Raw genomic sequence first — 22,901 nt, forward strand, 5'->3', positions numbered from 1 at the left:
CAATTTCCACAACTTAAAAAGGGAGCACATTATTACCCACCTCAGAGAACTAAATCAGATAATAGATATAAAAGTACTAGTGCCTAGCAAGTGTTCAATAAATAAGTCCTTAAGAAATACCAGTTTAAAAATAACAATATTGTAGTTGTGAAATCAATTTGTGTGCAGTGACCACCAACTTGAAATCGAATATATAACATGTACTCTGTGTATTATTGACGTTTATTTCCATTTAGATGTGTGTGTATATGCATATGTGTGTTCTGATGCACAATTTCAAATGTTTTACTGTGGGTCAGGTGGAAAAAGTTTGAGAAACGCTGCAACACATATTAGTTTCCTTCTTTTGCTTATTTTTCATGCGAAAGCAGACCTTATTTTAAAAGAGAGCACCCCTTTGTCAAAGCCTTGGAAACTGTAAAGTATGAAACACTGTCTCTATGCCAAATATTTTTGTTTCCAGCTCCTAGCACAATGTTTTGTAAACAGAAGGTGCTAAACACACTACGATTGAACCAGATACTAGAAAAAGCATGAATAATACAGAGTAGTGGTTCTTAATCTTTCTGAGTGATCGGACTCTTTTGAGAAGTTGAAAGTTTTGGACCCTCTTTTCAGAAGGCCTGCCAAGCACCCAGAATTTCTGCAGACTGAAGGGAATTCCTGCAACCCCATCCATCGCGCTCTAAGGATCTATAGACCCTAACTTAAGAAACCCAAAATGAAGTGCTGTGTGTGAGGTCGACAACGAAAGAAGGCTTGGGGTTACATTACTTTTTCAATTCTACGAATCCTAGGATTCTAGAACTTTGCTGCAGGGAGGGCTTAGGCAGAGATGGAAGGAAGAGTACAGTCTGTTCCGGTCTAAGAATAGCGGGGACAACTTTAATAGTTCTTTTACCTACGTTAAGTCATTTGAAGGCCGGGATAATCCTGTAACGACAAGACTGCAGCTCGAAAGGGCTAATGGCACAGCTGTTAGGATCAGGAATAATGGACTAGTAACACTAAATTCTAAAAACATACTTGAGAGGTGCAAGCGGGCGAGGCAAACAGCGGGGGAGGAAGGGGCGGGGCCGCGCACGCGCACCGTTGCCCCAGCGCCGACGTTCCTGGGTTTCCTCGCACAGCCACTCTGCCCTTCAGTCCAGTACGGTGGCCGACGGGAGCCAGACGCTGGGGATGAATGAAGGTGCTGGGTGCAGGTTGAAACAGTCTCCTCCGCTCTCTGCTCCCTTCAGTGTGGGTTCTGCCCTCGTGCGGTGTCCCTGTCCAGCCCCCATCGCACCGCTGACCCGATTGATCCCGGCGTCAGCGACCTCTTGGTGCCCGGGTCTACTCGGGGTACAAGCTAGGGTCTGGGAATCCAGGTTATCGCTTAGGCCCAATTTCGGACCGCGCTGTCGATTTCTACAGTGCCCCGCCTCTAGGACGCGGAATCCGGGTGGGCTCCGGGGAGGTTGGAGGGTAGATCTTAAGGTATGAAGCTTCCGCTTCTCAGGCCTCAGCGCGACCCCCGGTCCCTGTCGGCACCCCGCCCGACTTTTATCAGCCAGAGGGACTGGTTGGTTATCGTTACACCAGGAGCGAGACGTGTGAGTGCACCGGGCACCTCTGCCCCATCAGCCCGCCCCTCTGTTAAAAGGCCAACTCCTCTTGCCTAAAAGCAAAGCGGCGTTTCTGCCCACGACTGTTACTCTGTTACCCATGATGGCATTGGCTTACTGGTCCCTGTCTTTTTTTCCCTCCTCATTTCTCCCGAGCTCAGAGAAGTGCCCAAGTGGACTCATTTTTCTCCCATAGCAGATTGCACCTTCTCAGCTGCTTTGTTTTGTTTTCAATTTTATTTTTCTCTTTTTTAACCCAGAGTACATAGGCTAGTGTTAAGACCTCCAGATCTGACATTGCTTTTGGCTACTGAGGAGATTTACCAATGCCGACTGTTGGAGGGTGGAAAGAAGCCTACCATTCTTTCCATATGTTGGGCAGGCATGTGAATCTAAAGAGGTGCAGAAGAGGAGCATGCTTGACTTTGCAATTCATTTATTTTTATTTTACCTTGTGGCACTCATATGACTGGTGTAATGGGGAAAGCCTTGGACTGGGATATAGGAGATGAGGATTCAGCCTTGGCTTTTGCTGCTAACCAGTAATATTCCCATAGACTTGTTACTTAATCTCTCTGCTTCATATTCCTTTGCAAAGTAAGAGTATTAGAACAGAAGGTGCCTAAGGCTAGAAGAAAAATTAATATACTGCTCTCTTTCTCGTTTTCCAGATAGCAGTAGAAACATAGGAAACCTTTAGTTTTGTCAGGAACCCTTTAGCAACATAGGGGCCTATTAAAGATAGACCGTGTTTTTCAGGATATTTAAAAAGAGGGGTGTTCGCATGTGGGAGTTACACGCCTCCTTTATTTATTTTTCTCATTAGGATCCACAGTGATAATGACCGAGTGTACAAGCCTCCAGTTTGTAAGCCCTTTTGCTTTTGAGGCAATGCAGAAGGTGGATGTTGTTCGTTTGGCATCTCTAAGTGACCCAGAATTAAGACTTCTCCTGCCCTGCTTGGTGCGGATGGCACTTTGTGCTCCTGCTGACCAGAGTCAAAGCTGGGCCCAGGATAAGAAACTCATCCTTCGCCTTCTCTCTGGAGTGGAAGCTGTCAACTCCATTGTTGCGTTATTGTCTGTGGACTTTCATGCCTTGGAGCAGGATGCCAACAAAGAACAGCAGCTTAGGTAATGTTATGTTATACAATATGTGCATTGGGTTATTTACTTCGATTTGCCAAAGAAGAAGGAATCAAATATATTTTGGAGTTTTTGGGCTTTTTATTCGATGTTCTCCTCCAGAAAAGAGAAGATTGAGAGTCTAAACTTTGGAGGGCATTTTACTGAGTTTTTTTTTTTTTTCTATTTATAGTTAAAATTCTTTGGAATTCCATATTATAAAATGTTGTATAGAGAAGTTTGATTATACGTATACACTATTGTATTCAGGCTAAACTGATCAGGCCAGTTACTCTTGGTCAGAACTGGGACAAGTAAGTTCCCCTAGAGCAGAAGGATTTATTGGAATCACCTGCGAGGTTTCTTAAAGCTGATATTGATTCCCTCAAATTCTGGGCAGATGTTTTCTTCTTCCCTGCTCATTGTGAATCCAGTAGTGAGCCACTGTTGTTAATGGAAGTGGCTGTTAACTATCATTTGTGATGGGAGTCTTTACATCAGTTGTAAATTCCTGAAATAGGCAAACTAAATAGTATTTCAGAAGTAATACATTCATGAAATGTATGAAAAGAATTCATATATTATTTTGTAAATTATTTCAGTAAAACATGACTTTTCTGCTATTATTTCTTTGCTACTGTTCTCTTAATTGTTGTTTTACACGTTTGTACTGTATTTAGGCATAAACTTGGAGGAGGCACTGGAGAGAGCATCCTGGTGTCACAGCTTCAGCATGGACTGACGTTAGAGTTTGAACACAGTGATTCACCTCGTCGGTTGCGTCTTGTGCTTAGTGAGCTGTTGGCAATTATGAACAAGGTACATTTATTTTAATCACAGCTCAAAGTATGCATGATTTGATGTCTACATATAGGAAGGTAGAAAAAGAGGCAAGAAAGCAGACAGGATGCATCCTCCTTTACACCTATTTCTGTTTGTTTTGTAAGTGTTTTCCTTTCAAAGGCTCAGGAGGATGAATGCCTGCCTTAACAGCTTTCTTTCTCTTGTTACTCTTTTCTTTCATTTATGCCTCTTCTGTATTCTCCCTTATAGGAATTTTTTTCTGTATGGAGTTCATACAGTGGCTTCTTGATAGATAAGATTACCAAATTTGATAGTACCTCCAGGATACAATATAAGTTTGCCTTATCTTTAACTCCCCCATAAAATGTGATGTATAACTGAAAAATATATCCAGTTCCTTCAGACACTGAATGAGCACTATTTACCTCTTACATAGCAGTGAGTAGGGAATATTAAAGTTGAATTGATGTAGGGTCATTGGCTAGCCTCACTCACTAGATGATTTGAATTGCTTCTGTACAGTAATGATGGCCATTCAATTGCTCATTTCAGCAAAATGATAGATTATTTTAGGTCATGGACTTTGGGGTTATTATGGTTAATTGAAACTCTGAATTTTAACTTTGTGAATATCAGGGATCCACCATGCAAAGAACTAAGTTGGATCTTCATATTAAGATGTCTTAAATGAGATGAGGCCCAGAGTTTTGGAGCAAAAGTTATTTACTGTTAGAATTTCAAGGTCAGTTAAGTTATAATCAATAAAGTTTAGTTTTATAAATCGTGGAGGAAAAAGACTAAATTCTGTTTTCAAATAAAATAGTTGTTAAGGGATGGGGATGGTTTATCAGTTTTAGATGGTTTTTAAGATAGGTTACAAATATTTACAAAATTTATTTCTATTACAATTATTTTTTTCTACTCTTTTATACTATACTGACAGTCTTTAATTTCAGCCAATATTTTTTCATGTCTTTTTCTTTATACCTCACTTGACTGCTCTAATAAAATAAGTGACCTTTCTTTTATGGGAGGTTCCCAACTTTTCCGTTCAATACTCTTTAGCATATGGGAAATGTGGTGATGAAACTACTATAGGAAATTTTCAAAATTAGTACTTTTCTTAAAAAAATTTTTTAAAAGATTTTATATATTTACTTTTAGAGAGGAGGGGGGGGAGGAAGAGAGGGGAAAAAACATCAGTGTGCAAGAGATACATTGATTGGCTTTCTCTTACACACCCCCAACTGGGGACCTGGCCCACAACACAGGCATGTGCCCTGACTGGAAATTGAACCAGCGACCTTTCAGTTTGCAGGCTTGCATTCAATCCACTGAGCCATAGCAGCCACGGCAGTAGTTTTGTTAACCTAAGTTTTTATTCTTTGTTTTTCTCACAGTTTGTTTGGAATTGAACATAAATTTATATTTGTTATATTGTGTTATATTTACAGTTTTTTGGCTTTCTCAGCTACGACTTAATGTAGGTAGCATTTCTAGTCTGTTTCTTTGGTTTGCCTTACCTTTAATTCCAGATGTCTCCAAACATTTATATAGGCATAAATTATAGAGCCACATACTACCATGTCTGAATAATAATCAATGTGACTGCTAAGTGGTTAAATTGGTTCAAATTTATGGAATACTGCATATTCTGATGCAGTATATATATGTATGTTTTTTAATTAAAAAATTTTTTTTGAATTTTTTTTTTTTTTTTAAGAGAGAGAGAAACATTGATTTGTTGTTCCACTCATTTATTCATTCACTGGTTGATTCTTGTGTGTGCCCTGACCCAGGATCAAACCTGCAACCTTGGCGTATCGGGAAGATGCTCTAACTGAGCTACATGGCCAGGGCCTGATGCAGGATATGAGTATTAATGACATAGTAAGAAACATGGTGTGTAAGCTCAACAAATAATTATAAAATTAGTAAGGGATTTAATTAATTACCTGAACTTAATAGAGCTCATCTTTTCTTTCTGATGAAAGGTATCTGAGTCCAGTGGAGAATTTTTTATCAAGTCATCTGAACTATTTGAGAGTCCTGTCTATTTAGAAGAAGCTGCAGATGTACTTTGTATTTTACAAGCAGGTACTGTCATGAGTGCTAAGATACATTTCACTTATATTTTTTGTTAAATGGTACTATATAACTTCTTAACCTGGAATGTACCTCGAAAAGTTAAGTCAAAAATGACTAATCGGGGGAGAGCAATGGGGGAAAAATGGGACAACTGTAATAGAACAACAATAAATTAATTTTTAAAAATGACTAACAGTAGGACAGTGATTAAGTAAATTATATTCCAGAGTGTGGAATATTATACAGCCATCAAAATGGTGTAGTTGAAGAAATTTAATGATTTGGGAAAATGTTCACAATATATTAAAATGAAAAAAAAGAAAAGCAAAGAGCAAAATGGTTAATAGATTAAAACCCCACTTTTGTCAAAAGTTAAAATAAAATATTTCATATTATTAAGTGAGTGATGGGAGTAGAGCTAGTTTTACAATAGGTTTGTATGAGCAGATTTAAAGGTAGATGATAGCTGGGCTCAGTGGCAGGTTGCCTATAATCCCAGCTCCTGGGGAGGCTGAGGCCAGGGGATCATGGGTCCCTGAGGGTTCGGAAATATAGCTCTGCGTAAAATAGGCATCCACACTGGGCCTGGCACCAGCGTGGGGCTCCTGGGAGAGTCCGGGGTACCAGATTGTTTAAGGAGTGGGGACCCAACCCAGGCTGAACACAGAGCAGGTCAGACTTCCCATGATGGGCAGTGGTGGAACTGCACCTGCGAGTAATGCCACAAGTTCTGCTTGGGCATCTGAGGAGTTCTGGCCTCTTTTATTTAACTTCCCTTTTCAGGATTTTATTTTTATTTTTATTTTATTTTATTTTTTAATTTTTATTTATTCTTTGGGAGAGAGGGGAAGGGAGAGAAACGTCAAAGTGTGGTTGCCTCTCTCCGGCCCCCAACTGAGGGACCTGGTCCGCAACCCAGGCCTGTGCCGACTGGAAACAGAGCCGGCGACCCATTGGTTCACAGGCTGCCACTCAGTCCACTGAGCCACACCAGCCAGGGCTCAGGATTTTATTTTTAAAAGTTGTTATTCCCCAGCATTATTTTTGCACATAGCAGACCGCCTGACTTCACTGGTGGGTAGTGTACATACTACTATTAAAAAAAATAAATAAAGATAGCGGGACATAAAAATGCAAAGAAGATTTTTAATGAAAATAACTCTTTGACCAGCATTGTAGTGGTGGCAGTGTCCTGTGTTGTGCTAATACAGTAGCCACAAGCCACATGTGATTATAGGTTACTTGAAATGTGGCTAATATGACTGAGGAACTAAACTATTTTAAAATTTTATTTAATTTAAATTTTAATAGCCACATGTGGTGGTGGCTGTCCTACTAGTCAGTTCAGCTCTAGACTATGAAAATAAAATGCCTTAATTTACTTGCTCATAAGTGATATCACTGAAACGTCAAGTACAATGAAATAGCACTCCGTCGTAGTAACAGTGACTTTGTTTTCTCCTAGAGCTCCCTTCCCTGCTTCCTATAGTTGATGTAGCTGAAGCCCTGCTACATGTTAGAAATGGGGCCTGGTTCTTGTGTCTGTTGGTGGCCAATGTTCCTGACAGTTTCAATGAAGGTAAATATAATTTAAAAGTGGGATATGAAGAGATTTACTTAGGCATGTAAGGACCTATTTTTGAGCTAATAAGAAATATTTATGGGGCTTTATTTGATATTTGGTCTTTTGGAAGTTTATTAGTGAGTACTAATTATAGAAATATTGAGTTTAGAGATTTCAAAATTGTTTTGAGATTAACAGTTTTAAGTACAGTGAGTACATAGCATGAAAATGTTTTGCCATTGCTGTAATAGGACAGCAAAAAATACCAAAGAACTAGAAGATACACTTCCTATGTTCAGGGAAGCAAAGGGTAGAGAAGACATACATCTGTGAAATAGCCAGAGAGCCATCAGTGCAAGGTGTATGTCATAAGAAACACCAGCTACGAGACCTTTGTTTTTTAGGCCTATTGCTATCAGTTTGCAGGAAAGTATAGGGTAGAAATTGGGAAAAATCAACTGAAATTTTGACATCTATTCCAAACTACTAGTGATTGAAAATTATTGTTTAGATCTGAGTGACCTAAAAATAAAAACATTTATTGAGCAAGGTAATTTGTGAATTGGGAGCTAAGGAGGCAAAAGCACTGGACTTGGTTGGGGATTATAGTTTCTGGATTTGTCACTTCCTCTGTATGTGATTTCCATGAAGATATTCAGCTTCTCATCTGTAAAATGGAGATATCGATTATATTTTCCTTACATTTCTAAGATATTCATTGAGTATCACATGATATGTAAAAGCCCTTTAGAAGCTGTGTCCTTGCTGATCTTCTGTGTACTTGTTCTATCAGTTACTGAGAGAAAGGTGTTGATGTCTCCAGACATTTGTGGGTTTGTGTATTTCTCCTTTAGTTGGTCTGTTTTTGCTTCATGTATTTTGAAGCTGTTATTGGGTCCATGTACATTTAAGATTGTTAAATCTGTTTGATGAATTGAGCCTTTTTTTTTTTTTTTTTTCATTATAAAATGTCCTTCTTTTCCCTGGTAATAATCCTTCTTTTAAAGTCTGTTATCTGATATTAATACAGCTACATCATCTTTCTTTCAGTTAATATTTGCATGGTATATATGTGTTTCCATTAAAAATTTTTAAAATTGGTTTCTTTATATTTAAGGTGGGTTTCTTCTTGGTGGGTAGGTTTTTAAAAAAATTCAGTGACAGTTTGCCCTTTTAATTGGCCTATTTAGATTATTTACATAGATTATTTAATGTGATTATCGTGGTGGTTAGATGTAAATCTGTCATCTTGCTGTTTGTTTTCTGTTTGTTCCCTGTTTTCTCCTTCTCCTTTATTTGGGTTGAAATCATTTACGATTGCATTTTCTCTCACTGCTGTCTTATTAGCTATCCTTCATTGTTTTCTTTGCATTTATTTATGTTTGTATGTATATATGTTTATAGGGTTTACAGTACTCATCTTTAAGTTATGGCAATCTACTTGCAAATGATTTTATAACTCTTCACATATAATGTGCTGTACTTCTATTTATCCCTCCTGTCCTTTGTGTCATTGTTGTCATAGATTTTTACTTCTACACGTGTTATCAAACTCAAGAGTTCATTTTGAGTACTTTTGCTTTAAAGAGTTAATTATATCCTGAAGACTTTAAAAATGTAAGAGAAAAAAGTTTTTCTTTATCCACATTTATCATTTTTTGGTACTCTTCATTCCTTTTTGTAGCTCTACATTTCCATCTGTTATAATTTCCCTTTAGCTTGAAGAACTTTTTTAAAACATGTCTTATAGTTCAGGTTTGCTGGTAACAAATTTCCCAAGGGTTTTGTTTTTTTATTTACTTTTAGAGCAGAAGGGAGGAAGAAAGAGAGGGAGAGAAACATCAATGTGAGAGAGCTACATCGATTGGTTGCCTCTTGCATGCTCCCAACTAGAGACTGGAGCACAACCCAGGCATGTGTCCTGACTGCGAAGTGAACCTGTGACCTTTCAGTTTGTAGGCCAGCACTCAATCCGCTGAGCCACACCAGCCAGGGCTTTTTTTTTTTTTTTTTGAAATAGTTTACTTATTTATTTGTTTGTTTATTTATTTTAGAAAGAGGGAAAAGGAGAAAGAGAGGGAGAGAAACAGAGAAACATCACTGTGTGGTTGCCTCTCACTCACACCCCCAACTGGGGACCTGATGTGCAACCTAGTCATGTGCCCTGACGGGGAATCGAACCAGTGACACTTGGCTCGCAGGCCGACGCTCAGTCCACTGAGCCACAGCAGCCAGGGCTCAGGGCGTTTTTTTAATCTGGAAAAAAACAATTCATTTTGCTTTCATTTTTGAAAGATATTGGGTATAAAATTTTAGCTTGATATTTTCTTTTAGCTCTTGCGGATGTCTCTATTTTCTGTGGTGATTTTATCTCTGTTCCTCTGTACCTAATGTTTGTTTTTTCCCTCTGGATACTTTATTTTTTTTAAATTTTATTTCTTCTGGCTAAGATTTTCTCTTTATCAGTGGAACTCATTGAGTTTCTTGGTTCATAATTTTCATCAAATTTGGAAAAATAATATTTTTGTCTTCTATTTCCTTTCTCTTTTTGAGACTCTAATTACAAGTATGTTTGACTGTTTGATATTGTCCCGCAGGTCACTGTGCATTTTTAAGTCTCTTCACTCTTTGCTTAATTTTGACCAGTTTTTATTGCTATGCTTTCAAGTTTCCTAATCTTTTTCTTCTATGGTGTCTAATCTACATAAATGATTGATTCTCAAGGCTGAAGTTTTTTTTTCTAACAGTTTACTTACAAAGCTTAAAGTAATAGAGGCCATTCACTATTCAGTTTGTAGGGGCCTGATCAAAAATGGAGAACGACAAGATGAAGAAAGTCTTGGAGGGAGGCGCAGGACAGATGCCTTACGCTTCTTATGTAAAATGAATCCTTCTCAAGCCCTCAAAGTCCGAGGCATGGTGGTAAGAGATCTTATCTTCATGAGATGAAAGGCTTTATAGTAAGACCAGGAACTTTCCTCAAGATGGTTTTAGAATGAATTGTAATTATATGTATTGGTTGTATTACTTTCCTCTCCTTGGTTTTTATGTTTTGTGATACATCTTGTCTAAACTTCGGAGGCTTTGGATTCTGAAGCATCCGGGCCCTTTTCTTTAAGATACTGAGTTTAATTTGTTTTCTTTGCTGTGTTAGGTGGAAGAATGTCACTTGCCAGGCCTTGGAGTAGCTTTGACATTGGATCATACTAAAAATGAAGTTAGTGAAGATGGAGTGAGTGACTTGGTTTGTTTTGTTAGTGGTTTGCTTCTTGGAACAAATGCGAAAGTCCGAACTTGGTTTGGAACTTTTATCCGAAATGGACAGCAGGTGAGGGATAAATATTTTGGCAATCAGTAAAATAGGAAGAAACACTTTTAGAATGATGTCATTAGATCAGTGGTTCTTAAACTTCTTAGTCTCAGGACTCTCCTAACATTTTAAAAAATTATTGAGGATACCAAAGAGCTGTTGTTTATGTGCTTTTATTTATTCATATTTATCATATTAGAAATGAAAATTGAAATAGTTGAAATATTATTTTAAAATACTATTAATACCATTAAGTATGAGTATTTTATTTTTAAGGAAAATATAGCCATATATATATTTTTACACATTTTTTAAAAAAGTCCTCATCTGAGGAAATTTTTAAATTACTTTTAGGGAGAGGGGAAGGGAGAGAAAAACATCAATGTGAGAGAAAAACATTGACAGGTTGCTACCCGGGAAAGAATCAAACCTGCAAACTAGGCATATGCCCTGACTGAGAATCAAACCCGCAACCTTTCAGTTACAGGATGATGCTCCAGCCATCTGAGCCAGGGCAGCCATATTTTCTAAAGTAAAAAAAAAAAAAAAAAAAAAAAAAAAAAATTAGTGAGAAGAGTGGTCGTGTTTTATATTTTTGCAAATTTCTTTAATGCCTAGCTTAATGGCCTTTGGAAAACTGCACTGTACCCTGTGAGAAAACAATGGTAAAAAAAAGGCAGATAATGTGATAGTGTTATTAAGGACTTATTTTGACTTTCTGGAGCCCCTGAAAGTCTTTGAGAATCTTCAGGGTTCTAGGTAAGACTCATGAGAACTGCTGCTGTAGGTCATCAAATAAGTTCTGCATCTGAGTTTTGCTTTATTTCTAGCCCATTTGAAAACTAATTTTAAGCTTTGCTTTTAAAGAGGAAGGTAACATTCACTGTGTACCTTGTGTATGTTAGGCACCCTGCTGAGCACCTTCTATGTAATAGTCCTTGGTGTGCAATAAACTTTCCTTATTTGAACTTAATGCTATTATTAAAGCAGGTTTATCATATTTTACTTGGAAACACTCAAAATAATAACTAACATTTACCTAGTCCCTTACAGTTTGATCTGCTTTATATGTATTATCTGTTTGTTTACTCATTCTTCTGTTTAACAGAAATTGAGTGCTTGCTGTATGTCAGGCACAATGATAGGGCCTGCCAAGGATGACTAAGACATTATCCCTGCCCGAAAAAGCGTGGAGGTGATAGACTTATAAATTCCTATTGTACAACAGCCCCGGGAGTTAAATATTATTAATAAAATACTCATTTCCTTGTCATTAGGAAATTGGGGTTCAGAGAGTTTAACTCATGTGTATAACAGTACTTAATAGCAGAGCTGTTGTTTAAATCCCAGATCTTGTGTCTCCAAAATATTACTTTCTACGATACCACATGACTCCATTAGTCATTATGTATTTGAAAGTACAATTTAAATGATATTTCACACCTCAAATTGTATATAATTAGTATTTTCTGTACAACCAATCCCAATTAGAGTGAATAGAATATTCTTAAAATGAACCAGTGAATTTTGAGTTTTCTCGATCGGTTAAAATGAAATTCTGCAGTTATGACAGCCACCTTAAAGGGGTTAATCTCAAGTGTTTAACTGGGGAGCTTTGTTTGAGCTGCCTTTTGACTTACTATGTGCTTCATGCTTTCTTCTTTTTGTGGTACGTATTTCTTACAGAGAAAAAGAGAGACCAGTAGTTCTGTCCTTTGGCAAATGAGAAGGCAGCTTCTTCTGGAGTTGATGGGCATTCTCCCCACAGTAAGAAGTACCCGCATTGGGGAAGAAGCTGATGTGGAGATGGAGCCCAATGTGTCTGTGTGTTCGGGGCTGAAAGAAGAGCATGTTGTGAAAGCCAGTGCACTCTTACGTCTGTACTGTGCTTTGATGGGGATCGCTGGACTCAAGTATTCAATAATTTGATAATTTACCTTCTTATCATTTTACTTCTTGTTTCCAATACCAAGAAAGTGAGCCAAAGGCCTTTTATCCTGAGGATTTGGGTTTTCTGTTGGGCTTAGTGGGCTGGCCTATATCAAGAATGAAGACCTAAGGCGAAACATCCCTAGCTGGGATGTATCTATCTGTTTTGGTCTAATTGTAAATATAATTATGTAAATAAGGGATGGGCCGGAGCCATTTAAGAAACTTATGATTTCACCACAGCTTGACATGGATATAATGAACGATCTGTGAGTGGTCCTTTATCTAGTTCATGCAGCTAGTTGAAGTAAATCTCTCCTATGTTTCCCATTACAAATGAGATCATAAATTGTTTAAAATTGGTATGATATGATTATTAAGCACAAGGTGTATTATTTAGTCAGTGCACTGTATCCTTTTCAATAACATCCTCAACTGTTTTACACAGTCTACACTTTGCACGTCTTTGATGCAGAGGAATTCGTCACCACTGTTTTGTTAAATATCACCATTCCATCAACATCTAATGTATCAGTTACATGATACATTAGCCACGTCATTGTGTAAACCTCCCACATTGCTGAGAGCTCTTTAAGCCACAGATCACTGTGTAATAACATGTACATCATGATGAGTGGCCAATTGCATTGGTTTTTTATTAATCTGTTAGCAGTTGGTCACCACACATCCGTTACACAGTTTGTGGATAGATAGCAAGGTAGATAGTTTTATTGTCTCCTTATCAGTGATAAACCCCTGTGGGTAACTGAAAGAGGGAATTAGCCAGTAAAGATAAAAGTGAAGCAAAGAACCAACAAGTGGAAATGGTGGAAGTGACCTGTACCACAGCGAACAGGAGAAATAGCTGACTCGTGAGAAGACGAACACCGTGGCGGTGTGGGAGAGCTAGACATGTAGCCAGATGAACTTAGGGAGGGAGAACTTGTCAGCACAAATGAGGAGCGTGATTGTGACAAAAAGGATGAAGTTTCTGAGGAGGTGATACCAGCCAAAATCTTCACGTGAAAGGGACTCTCAGCTATTTCAGGACTGAAAGTACAGAAGATAAAATGTTGGAAGCTAGTCCAAACTTAGAGGAGGGTATTGCACATTTTAAAATAAGAAGAAGACAAAAGCTGTTTAAGCTATTGATAGTTCGTTTGTTTTTTCACAAAGAAAATACTTTAATTCCCAATGAGTCTAATATTTTCAATTATAGAGTGCTCTATAAATATTAGTTGTACTATTTTTTAATTTCCCCAGGCATTACAACTGACAAAAGAGTTTTTAATGTTTTGACAAAAAAATTTAAAGGTCATGGAACAGGTGAAATATTCCCATTGATTATTAAGAATGTGGTGCAGAGTTTGAGCTTGTGTGGTTATTTTTATGCTTCTACACTATCATGCAAAGTGAGCGCTGCCTGTATTTGTGTCTGAGGAAGAACACTGGTTGGAAACTCAACGGTTTTGCTTTTGACCACTTAAGATGTTAAAGATTTTATAACTAGTGAGGTATTATTACAAAACTCAAAATTTGTATCGGAATGGTTAACCTGCTGGGAAGTCCCTTTTTCTTTTCCCTTTCCTCAAGTAAAGACAGTAAAGTGTAATAATGTATTCCTCTTTCAGACCAACGGAGGAAGAAGCTGAACAATTGCTGCAGCTGATGACAAGCCGTCCTCCCGCCACACCAGCTGGGGTCCGCTTTGTGTCACTTTCCTTTTGCATGCTGCTGGCCTTTTCCACACTTGTCAGGTGCTTTCTCGGTTGCTTTATTTTTGTTTCTTTCTTAATTTTTACAAATTTCAGTTATCAGCTGACAGTCTATATTGTATTAGTTGCAGGAGTATAGCATACTGGTTACACATTTTTTAACTTTTAGTGATCCCTTTAATAAGTCTTGTACCCACCTGACATCACATATAATTATTACAGTGTTATTAACTATATTCCCTAAGCTGTACTTTACATTCCCGTAACTATTCTGTAACTGCCACTTTGTACTTTTTAATCCCTTCATGTTTTTTTACACATCTGGCAACCATCAGTTTGTTCTCTGCGTCTATGAGTTTGCTTCTGTCTTGCTCGCTCATTTATTTTGTTTATTAGATCCCACATATAAGTGAAATCATATGGTATTTGTCTTTCTCTGACCTATTGTTCTTAGTACAATACCCTCTAGATTCATTCATGTTGTTGCAAATGGTAAGACTTCATTCTTTTTTATGGCCAAGTAATATTCCAAGTGGTGTATATATGCACCACTTCTTTATCCCTTTGTGTTTTGAATCAAGCATTTAATACATTTACATTTAATGTAATTATTGATAGGTATGCAGATGTTGCCATTTTATTAATTGTTTTCTCGTGGTTTTGTAGTTCTCCGTCCCTTTCTTATTCTCTTGCTCTCTTCTTTTGTATGTTGTTGACTCTGTAGTGTTGTGTTTGGATTTCTTTCTATTTTTTGTGGATCTCTGGAATATTTTTGGTTTGTAGTAACCATGTGCTTCATATATACCAAACTAAGTTTATTTATTTATTTTAATTTATTGATTTTTTTTGAGAGAGAGAGAGAGAGAGAGAGAGAGAGAGAAACATCAGTTTATTGTTCCACTTGTTTATGCATTCATTGGTTGACTCCTGTATGTGTCCTACCATATCCGCAGCCTTGTCGTGTCGGGACCATGCTCTAACTAACTGAGTTACCCAGCCAGGGCTTGTTCTCCTTTTTGAAAATCAGCTTTATTGAGAGACAATTTACATGACATAAAATTCACCAGTTTTAAAGTGTATAATTCAATAGTTTTAAATATACTTAGGGAGTTATCACAGCCATCAGCACCATCTAATTTTAGAACATTTTCATCACTCCAGAAAAATACTGCTCATTCTACCTATTAAGATTTGCTCTCAACGTTATCTTCTAATTCTACTTAGTTTTTATTTTTTAAAAGATTTTATTTATTTAATTTTAGAGAGAGGGGATGGGAGGGAGAGAGGGAGAGAAGCATCAATGTGTGGTTGCTTCTCGTGCGCCCTAACTGGAGACCTGGCCTGCAACCCAGGCATGTGCCCTGACTGGGAATCAAATGGTGACCCTTAGGTTCGCAGGTTGGCGCTCTGTTTTGTTTTAAATTTTTTTTTTTTAGTATATTTTATTGATTATGCTGTTAGAGTTGTCCAAATTTTGTTTCCCTTTGCTCGCCTGTGTTCAGTAGCCCCCTTCCCTCCAGCAATCCCATCCCCCTTAGTTCATGTCCATGGGTCGTGTATGTAAGTTCCTATTCTGGTTGTTAGCTTAGGTTTTTTTTTAGGTTCTGTTGATTGTTGTGAGTTTGTTGTCATAGTTTTTAATTTCTAAGAGTTTTTTTTTGTTCTCTGTTCCTTCTGTTTAGTGCCTGCTGCTTCATGGTGGCATGGTTTCTCTGATATTTTTCATGGGATTTTATTTATACTGCTTTCATTTCTCTTAAGTTTCTTCTTTTCTGCCTTTTATTTTTCTTTTTGGTCCTTATTTTTCATGTTAGGAGCTTTTTTACCCCAGGGGTTAGAAAATTCTTGATTGTCTATTCACATTTAAGGGTAGGAACCTTAAAAGCAGATTAGAACTTCTAAACGCATAGATGGGTCTTGGGGAAACTCTCGGGCTTATCAGAGTCTTAGAGAAGGCTGTTGTCTTGCCTGGAGTGTGAAGGTCCGACAAGAAACCTATAAATAAAGTTAAAAAGCCTCAGCCTGCAGTATAGTTACTCACTTAATTCTCCCGCCTTCTGAATGTTGCTCCATGGATCTCTCGTCGTCCCTTGTTCTGAAACAGCCTCTTATACCATTTCCAGGATATGAATCTCCAGTTTTCTCTTATTGGGGGGTGGGGATTCATCTAGTGGTATAGAATGGAGGAGGTGATTTGGAGGTCTGCTCTTCGTATAGAAGGTCAACATTTAAAATTTAGTCTCTGTCTTAGCTCTCACTCACAGGACTACCTGGAGCTATTTCTGAACCCTTTGGGGATGCTGTGGTATCAAGTGGATTGTTTTTTCCTTCTGGAAGTTTAATATTTTGCTTTCTCCGGGCTGTGAAGTCAGTTATCACTCATCCATCTATACTCTAGCTTTCAGTTTTTTGTGGTGGTGTTCCTCATCATCATCTTAATATATTTATTTATTTTTTAAAGAAAATCTCTTTAGCCCTGACTGGTGTGGCGCTGGTTCGATTACCAGTCAGGGCTCTTGCCTGGCTTGCGGGCCAGGTCCTCACTGGGGGCATGCGAGAGGCAAACGCACATTGATGTTCCTCTCCCTCTTTCTCCCTCCCCTTCTCTCTAGAAATAAATTACATCTTTAAAAAAAAAAGAAAATCCTTTTAATGTTGTTTAAGTGGAGATTCAGGAAGATATGAAATTAGGTAAATGAAATGAAGTTCTTTCTTTTCTTTTTACCTGAAGTAATTTCTAAACATACCCAATTCTCATTATTTCTGTAAGGTGGGTATTTTAAATCTGTATTTTATAGGGGGGAAAGCTAAAGTTCAGAAAGGTTATTTAAATTTGTTGTTCAGGATCACACTACCAGTAATCAGCATAGATGGGATTACTACTGAGGTCACTCTTACAGGCTCTAATGGGTGCAGTCTTTCTACTTCGTAACACTGACTTTTCAAGATTTTGTTTACTTATTTTTAGAGAGAGGGGAAGGGAGGGAGAAAGAGAGGGAGAGAAACATCAGTTCCTGCATGCCTTCAACTGAGCATCTGGCCTGCAACCCAGGCATGTGCCCTGACCAGGCCAGCACTTAGTCCACTGAGCCACACCAGCCAGGGCATAACACTGTCTTTTATTAGTGAAATGATTTAGGTATGATTGAGAATGACCTCTTAAATTTTCTTAGCTTGGGGTAGCAGGCTTTTCAGTTGCTTTTTATTTTTCCCATATATACTACAATGAAGTAGGAGATCAATGAAAATTATTTTCAAAAGTCAAAGTTAACTTGTACCTTTCAATCCAAATCTAGGAATTTCCTTTAAAAGTCATTGTTGGTATATTTTTATAACCATTTTACATATCTCATGAGCAGTGGCTGTCTCTTTTCTATTTTTTCTCTTTTTGAGTACTGATCACTTATTTTTCTGCAATTTGAAATTCTCAAAATGTTTTTATAAGTTAAATTTCATTTTCCAGGTAGAAGATGGACTAAGTTGTTACTATCCTAGTACTGAGTTTGTGACTTTTTTTTTTTAAGATTTTATTTATTTTTAGAAAGAGGGGAAGGGAGAGAGAAAGAGAGGGAGAGAAACATCAATGTGTGGTTGCCTCCACATGCCCTCATCCGAGGACCTAGCCCACAACCCAGGCATGCACCCCGACTGGGAATCGAACTAGCAACCCTCTGGTCTGCAAACCAGTACTCAATCCACTGAGCCACACCAGCCAGGGAAGTTTTTGACTTCCTGATGATTGAGTTTTAACACTAAATTTTTTTTTCTATATGTGATAAATATCGACTGTTAATACATTAAAAAAAAAAAACATTTTAATCTCAAAGGGCCTTTGCTCTTTCAAGGAGTGTGAGATGTTCACTCTCTCCAACTTGCAAATGTAATAACTAAGACCTCTGAGAGATTTTTCATTATTTAAATTCTTGAAGAAAAGCATAGGTCCTCATTCTTCGTCTCTAGAACGACTTCATATCTTCAATACGCTATTAATTTGAATTGATATTTTAAAATAGGGAAGGAAAAAATAACTTCTACCTAAAATAATTTCAGAATGCTTTCATATTCTTATGCTAGCATATCTAAGTTAAACCGGTGACATTCTGGTATGTTTTATACAGTACACCCGAACAGGAACAGCTAATGGTGGTGTGGCTAAGTTGGATGATAAAAGAAGAAGCCTATTTTGAGAGGTAAGGTGACTTCATTTGTTTCAGTGAGCTGAGTACGTTTCACTTGTCCTCTGTTTGGAAATTCACGTTTTCTTTTCTGTTTCAACAGTACTTCCGGTGTCTCTGCTTCTTTTGGGGAGATGTTGTTACTGGTCGCCATGTACTTTCATAGCAACCAGCTCAGTGCTATCATTGACCTGGTCTGTTCCACTTTGGGCATGAAGGTAATTTTCTTTTATCTTCTTTCTAAAGAAGGTGTTTCTTAGCTGGGCATTTTCTTGTAGTGTAAAGTAAATAGATTTTCATTTTGAAATAATTTTAGCTTAATAGTTTGAAATTTTATCAGGAACTCTTAGAAAGATTAAATTATGAAAATATTTATTTACCAGAATAATAGATGTTCAGTGTAGAAAGCTTGGAAAACACAGAAAAGAAGAGAAAAATATACTTCTGTTGTTCAGAGAGATCAAATATAGTTATTGTCAACATTCTGGTATCTGTTCTTACCTTAAATTGACATACATATTTTATAATTTTAAAGAACTTAGTACTATATGTTGAACGATTCCTCATAGCAAGTATTCTAATACAGTATTATTAATGACTCTTTAGTAGTCCATGACATGGACCAATCATGCCTTTCTTAATGAATCCTTTCTTGCCATATCAGTTTTATAGTTTTGGAAAACACGCTTAGCTTAAAAAGCCTTATTTATGTAAATATATACACAGGTACATGTATAATATATCTTCAAATGCTTTTTGTGTTATTTCCTTAGGATAAAGTTCTAGGAGGCAGTTACTAAGTAAAAGAAGAGGATAATGTTAAGGTTTAATGAGTACTGCCACCTTATCTCCCGGAAAGATGATAGCAGTTTACCTGTTTCCGTTAGTGAGCGAGGGTGACGGTTTTCCTCTGCTCCCACATCACTGGCGTTACCAAAATTAGGTGGACGAGAATGGTCTCACTTATTTTGTATTTGTCTGATTACTAGTGAAACTTGGTTTTTATTATGTTGTTATTTTTATAGTTTACAGTGAAATTTTTGGCTGGTTTATTTCATGAAAGACTTATCAATGTCCCAATTTTTCTCTACGTATTTTTATGATTTAATTTTTATTTCACAGATTCAAAAGGCCTCTTTATATATAAATGATATGGCATTATGCCTTATATTGTCATATTTTATTGATTTCAAGACAAATTACCCAACATTGAACTGGGATGATTCATTTCACAGTTGTGTCATGGTAACGTGGCAGTGCGTTCCCCCCTTTTTTCTTGACAAGCTACTATTAAATCAGTGATGTAGTTTATAATTCTTCGTATCTTCAAAAGTGGAGTAGTATATTATGTTCCAATTCATTTTTTTACCCAGTTGTTTCTGCCATGTGGAAATTACTATTTTTGTGTGTGTGTAGTATATTATTTCTTTTGTTTCTCTTACTTTGCTGTTATGCTTTGAAAGGTTTTTCTTTCCTTTGGTTTATAGAAATGGTCACCTCTATTTTCTTCTAGTGTTTTTATGGCTTCATGTTTTACGTTAAAATTTTTAATACATTTGGAGTTTATTTTGAGTATGGTGTTGTATGCAAATATACAGCAGGTCCCATAACGTCATATTGATCAATGTCATTTTGTTATACCATAAAAGAGATGCTGTAGGATCCTAACTCCTGTTACTATCAATTAGTCTAGGGTCAAATTGGTTACTTTATACAGGGGTGGGCAAAAGTAGGTTTATAGTTGTGAGTACATGAAACATAAGTTTATTCCTGTATTATTTATTAATTGTTGTATTATTTGACTTTTTTTTTTTGTAAACCTACTTTTGCCCACCTCAGTACGTCATTTCTCTTAAAATTGCAGAATCTATCAATAACATTAAGTGAGGACTTACTATATGTATTCCCCAGTAGGGTAGCTGTCCTACCTCTCTTTATTGAATAATCCAGTTCTTCCCACTGACTTGAAATGTCAATATATTTACTAGGTACTTTTATATGGTGGTTCATTTCTGAGGAAAAACACACTTAATGTTGGGTCTAAGAAGCCACTTCTAAAATAAAGTATTTGGACATTAATGTTATATGTCACAGTCATTTTGGATAATAAATATACCAGAAAAAATTGTGCTTCATATATTTTCATATGCTGTTGGAATTTTTTGGTTGTTTTAGATTGTAATTAAGCCAAGTTCCTTGAGCCGGATGAAGACTATTTTCACACAGGAAATTTTTACTGAACAGGTACTTCTTTTAACTTTATTCTTAGGTACTTCTTTAACTTCCTTTTATAACATTCTTTGGGGGAAAATTGTATATCTCAGTTTAAGAGAATAATAAGGTATTTTTCCATTTTTTATTTTTATTTTATTTTTCATTTTTTTAGTTTTTAGAGAGAGGGGAAAGGAGAGAGAAAGAGAGGGAAGGAAAACATCAATGTGCAAGAGAAACATTGATCTGATTGCCTCTCACGTGTCCCACAACTGGGAACCCGTCCCGCAACCCAGGCATGTGGCCCTACCGGGAATTGAACCAGCAACCTTTTGATCTGTAGGCCGGTACTCAATCCACTGAGCCACATCAGCCAAGGCTCTATTCTTTTTTAGTTTCCAGTGATGGTTTATTTAATCTTTGAAACATCTGTAAAGAATAATCCCATTTAAAATTTACTTTCAAAGCTACATACCACATGTAAAAAGCATGTTTTAAATTTACGTATTTTGGAGACTTGAGTAGATAATTTAGAGTATAGTCTTAGATATTGATTGTAGGGATCTCACATGGGGTAATCATTTGGATTTGTCAGAAGAAAAATAGAATAGAAATCTATTTAAACCTTTAGGCTATAAGATTAATTTTTAACTAGATTATAAACTAGAGTCTAAATTCCTTATTCTTATATTCACATGTTCTTATTTGGCCTCAGCACTTTTTTCCCATGGTTATTCCCAAGGATATATATATTTTTTTCAATGAAGGAGACTGTTCTAAAATTTAACTTTTAATTCCCAGATTCATCTGTTAAGTTAAATCTCAGAATACAAAAATATATGTCTTAAAAAATGAAATATTTACCCTGGCTGGTGTGGCTCAGTGGATTGAGTGCTGTCTTGTAAATTAAAGGGTTGTTGATTCGCATCCCAGTCAGGGCACATGCCTGGATTGTGGGCCAGGTCCCCAGTTGGGGGTATACGAGAAGCAACCATACATCGAAGTTTCTCTCCCTCTCTTTCTCCCTCCCTTCTCCTCTCTCTGAAAATAAATAAAATCTTTTTAAAAATGAAATATTTGAAAATACTCATGGATCCGTAATCATTACTCTTTTTAGGGTAATTTCTCATCTCTATACCAAAGCCTCCCTTTTCCCCTCAATGTACGTACACTATTACATAACAGTCACACTAGGACTTAGGAGAATTTCGTGTGTTTAATTTGAACTAACTGGAAGACAACTTTCGGAAGGGTTTTTGAAAGACAGAGGTCTGTGCATAACACAATGAGAATAACGATAAACATTCTGGTTTAAATTTATGTTATACTTTGTAATTCACCTATGTTTTTCAAAAAAATTTTCCACCTCACAAAACCCTTTTGAGGCAAGTAAATTACTGTTGTCCCATTTTGTAGATATGAATCTAGACTCAGAAGTTAAAATGACTTATCTGAAGTAACGTCATAGAGCACAAATTATGATTCCAAATTTTATATATTTTTTAACTTCACCACCCTCAACATATCTGTTTAAAAACAAGTAGAAATATTAGAGAATTTTACAAATCCCTAAGTGTGTGCTAATTCATCATTTAAAAATAATTAAATCATGTAACTGGTTTCTGTTGTTTATTCTGAAGGTCCACAGTTGTATTAAGTATGGATAGTCTACCTCCTAATCATCCCTCTTTCAGAATAATTTTATTTTCGGTTCTATCATATGTATTAACACTGTTTTCCCTTTTAGGTTGTCACAGCTCATGCAGTTCGGGTCCCTGTCACCAGCAACCTGAGTGCCAACATTACTGGATTTTTGCCAATTCATTGTATTTACCAGCTTCTCAGGAGCCGTTCTTTTACCAAGCACAAAGTGTCAATAAAAGTATGACCTTACATTTGTATTTCAACCTACAACCTAACTTAATGTTTTTTTTTTTTCCCCAGTTCTAGTTAAGTTTCTAGGCCTTTACTGTGGGTTTTGTGTATGAAACGTGTCTAGTTACTAGTCATTTATATATAGTAATTAGGAACTTAATTTTAGTTTTTAAAAAATAATTGTTAGTTATTTAACAGATGTGTAGTGTTACTAATAAATTTATATTTTCAATAAAAGTATATGACTATTTCATTAAGCCTTAGGAAGAAAATGCCATTTTCCGTAGCTTGGTTTTGTTTACCAAACTGAGAAAGTTGCTAGTCATCCATAACAAGTGTTTGTGCGTTGTCACAAGGATATGTAATACCTAACTTGTACCTATTTTGATATGTTTTCTATTTGTTAATAGTTGGCTTTATCAAACAGTTAAAAGGTCCTCTAAAGAAAAGGTTGAATCCCAAGAGGTAAAGAAATCTGTTTGAACCTTTTCTAGAGGCT

At 36.7% G+C, this 22,901-nt stretch overlaps 1 protein-coding gene and 1 non-coding gene across 4 annotated transcripts in view; both read left to right on the forward strand.

The window, feature by feature from the left end:
* The first annotated feature begins 1,113 nt into the window (after positions 1–1,113).
* The window catches only part of INTS2 (integrator complex subunit 2), a 44,126-nt gene continuing 22,338 nt past the window's right edge, over positions 1,114–22,901 (forward strand). For 2 of the 3 annotated variants that reach the window (XM_090291703.1, XM_090291705.1), the window contains exons 1-13: positions 1,114–1,205; positions 2,434–2,740; positions 3,412–3,550; positions 5,530–5,632; positions 7,089–7,202; positions 9,979–10,109; positions 10,342–10,515; positions 12,184–12,410; positions 14,058–14,183; positions 18,260–18,331; positions 18,420–18,534; positions 20,492–20,560; positions 22,275–22,409. In XM_090291703.1, the coding sequence (XP_090147829.1) occupies positions 1,187–1,205; positions 2,434–2,740; positions 3,412–3,550; positions 5,530–5,632; positions 7,089–7,202; positions 9,979–10,109; positions 10,342–10,515; positions 12,184–12,410; positions 14,058–14,183; positions 18,260–18,331; positions 18,420–18,534; positions 20,492–20,560; positions 22,275–22,409 (1,731 nt within the window). In that variant the 5' untranslated portion in view covers positions 1,114–1,186. Of the gene's footprint in view, positions 1,243–2,433; positions 2,741–3,411; positions 3,551–5,529; positions 5,633–7,088; positions 7,203–9,978; positions 10,110–10,341; positions 10,516–12,183; positions 12,411–14,057; positions 14,184–18,259; positions 18,332–18,419; positions 18,535–20,491; positions 20,561–22,274; positions 22,410–22,901 lie in introns of all 3 variants that reach the window. The other variant, XM_090291704.1, reaches the window with a different exon arrangement.
* LOC149998666 (signal recognition particle RNA) lies at positions 6,089–6,385 on the forward strand. The gene has a single exon (XR_016507304.1).

Source organism: Furipterus horrens, unplaced genomic scaffold (genome assembly GCF_987537825.1).
Source record: "Furipterus horrens unplaced genomic scaffold, mFurHor1.1.pri manual_scaffold_11, whole genome shotgun sequence".
Classification (NCBI taxonomy): domain Eukaryota; kingdom Metazoa; phylum Chordata; class Mammalia; order Chiroptera; family Furipteridae; genus Furipterus; species Furipterus horrens.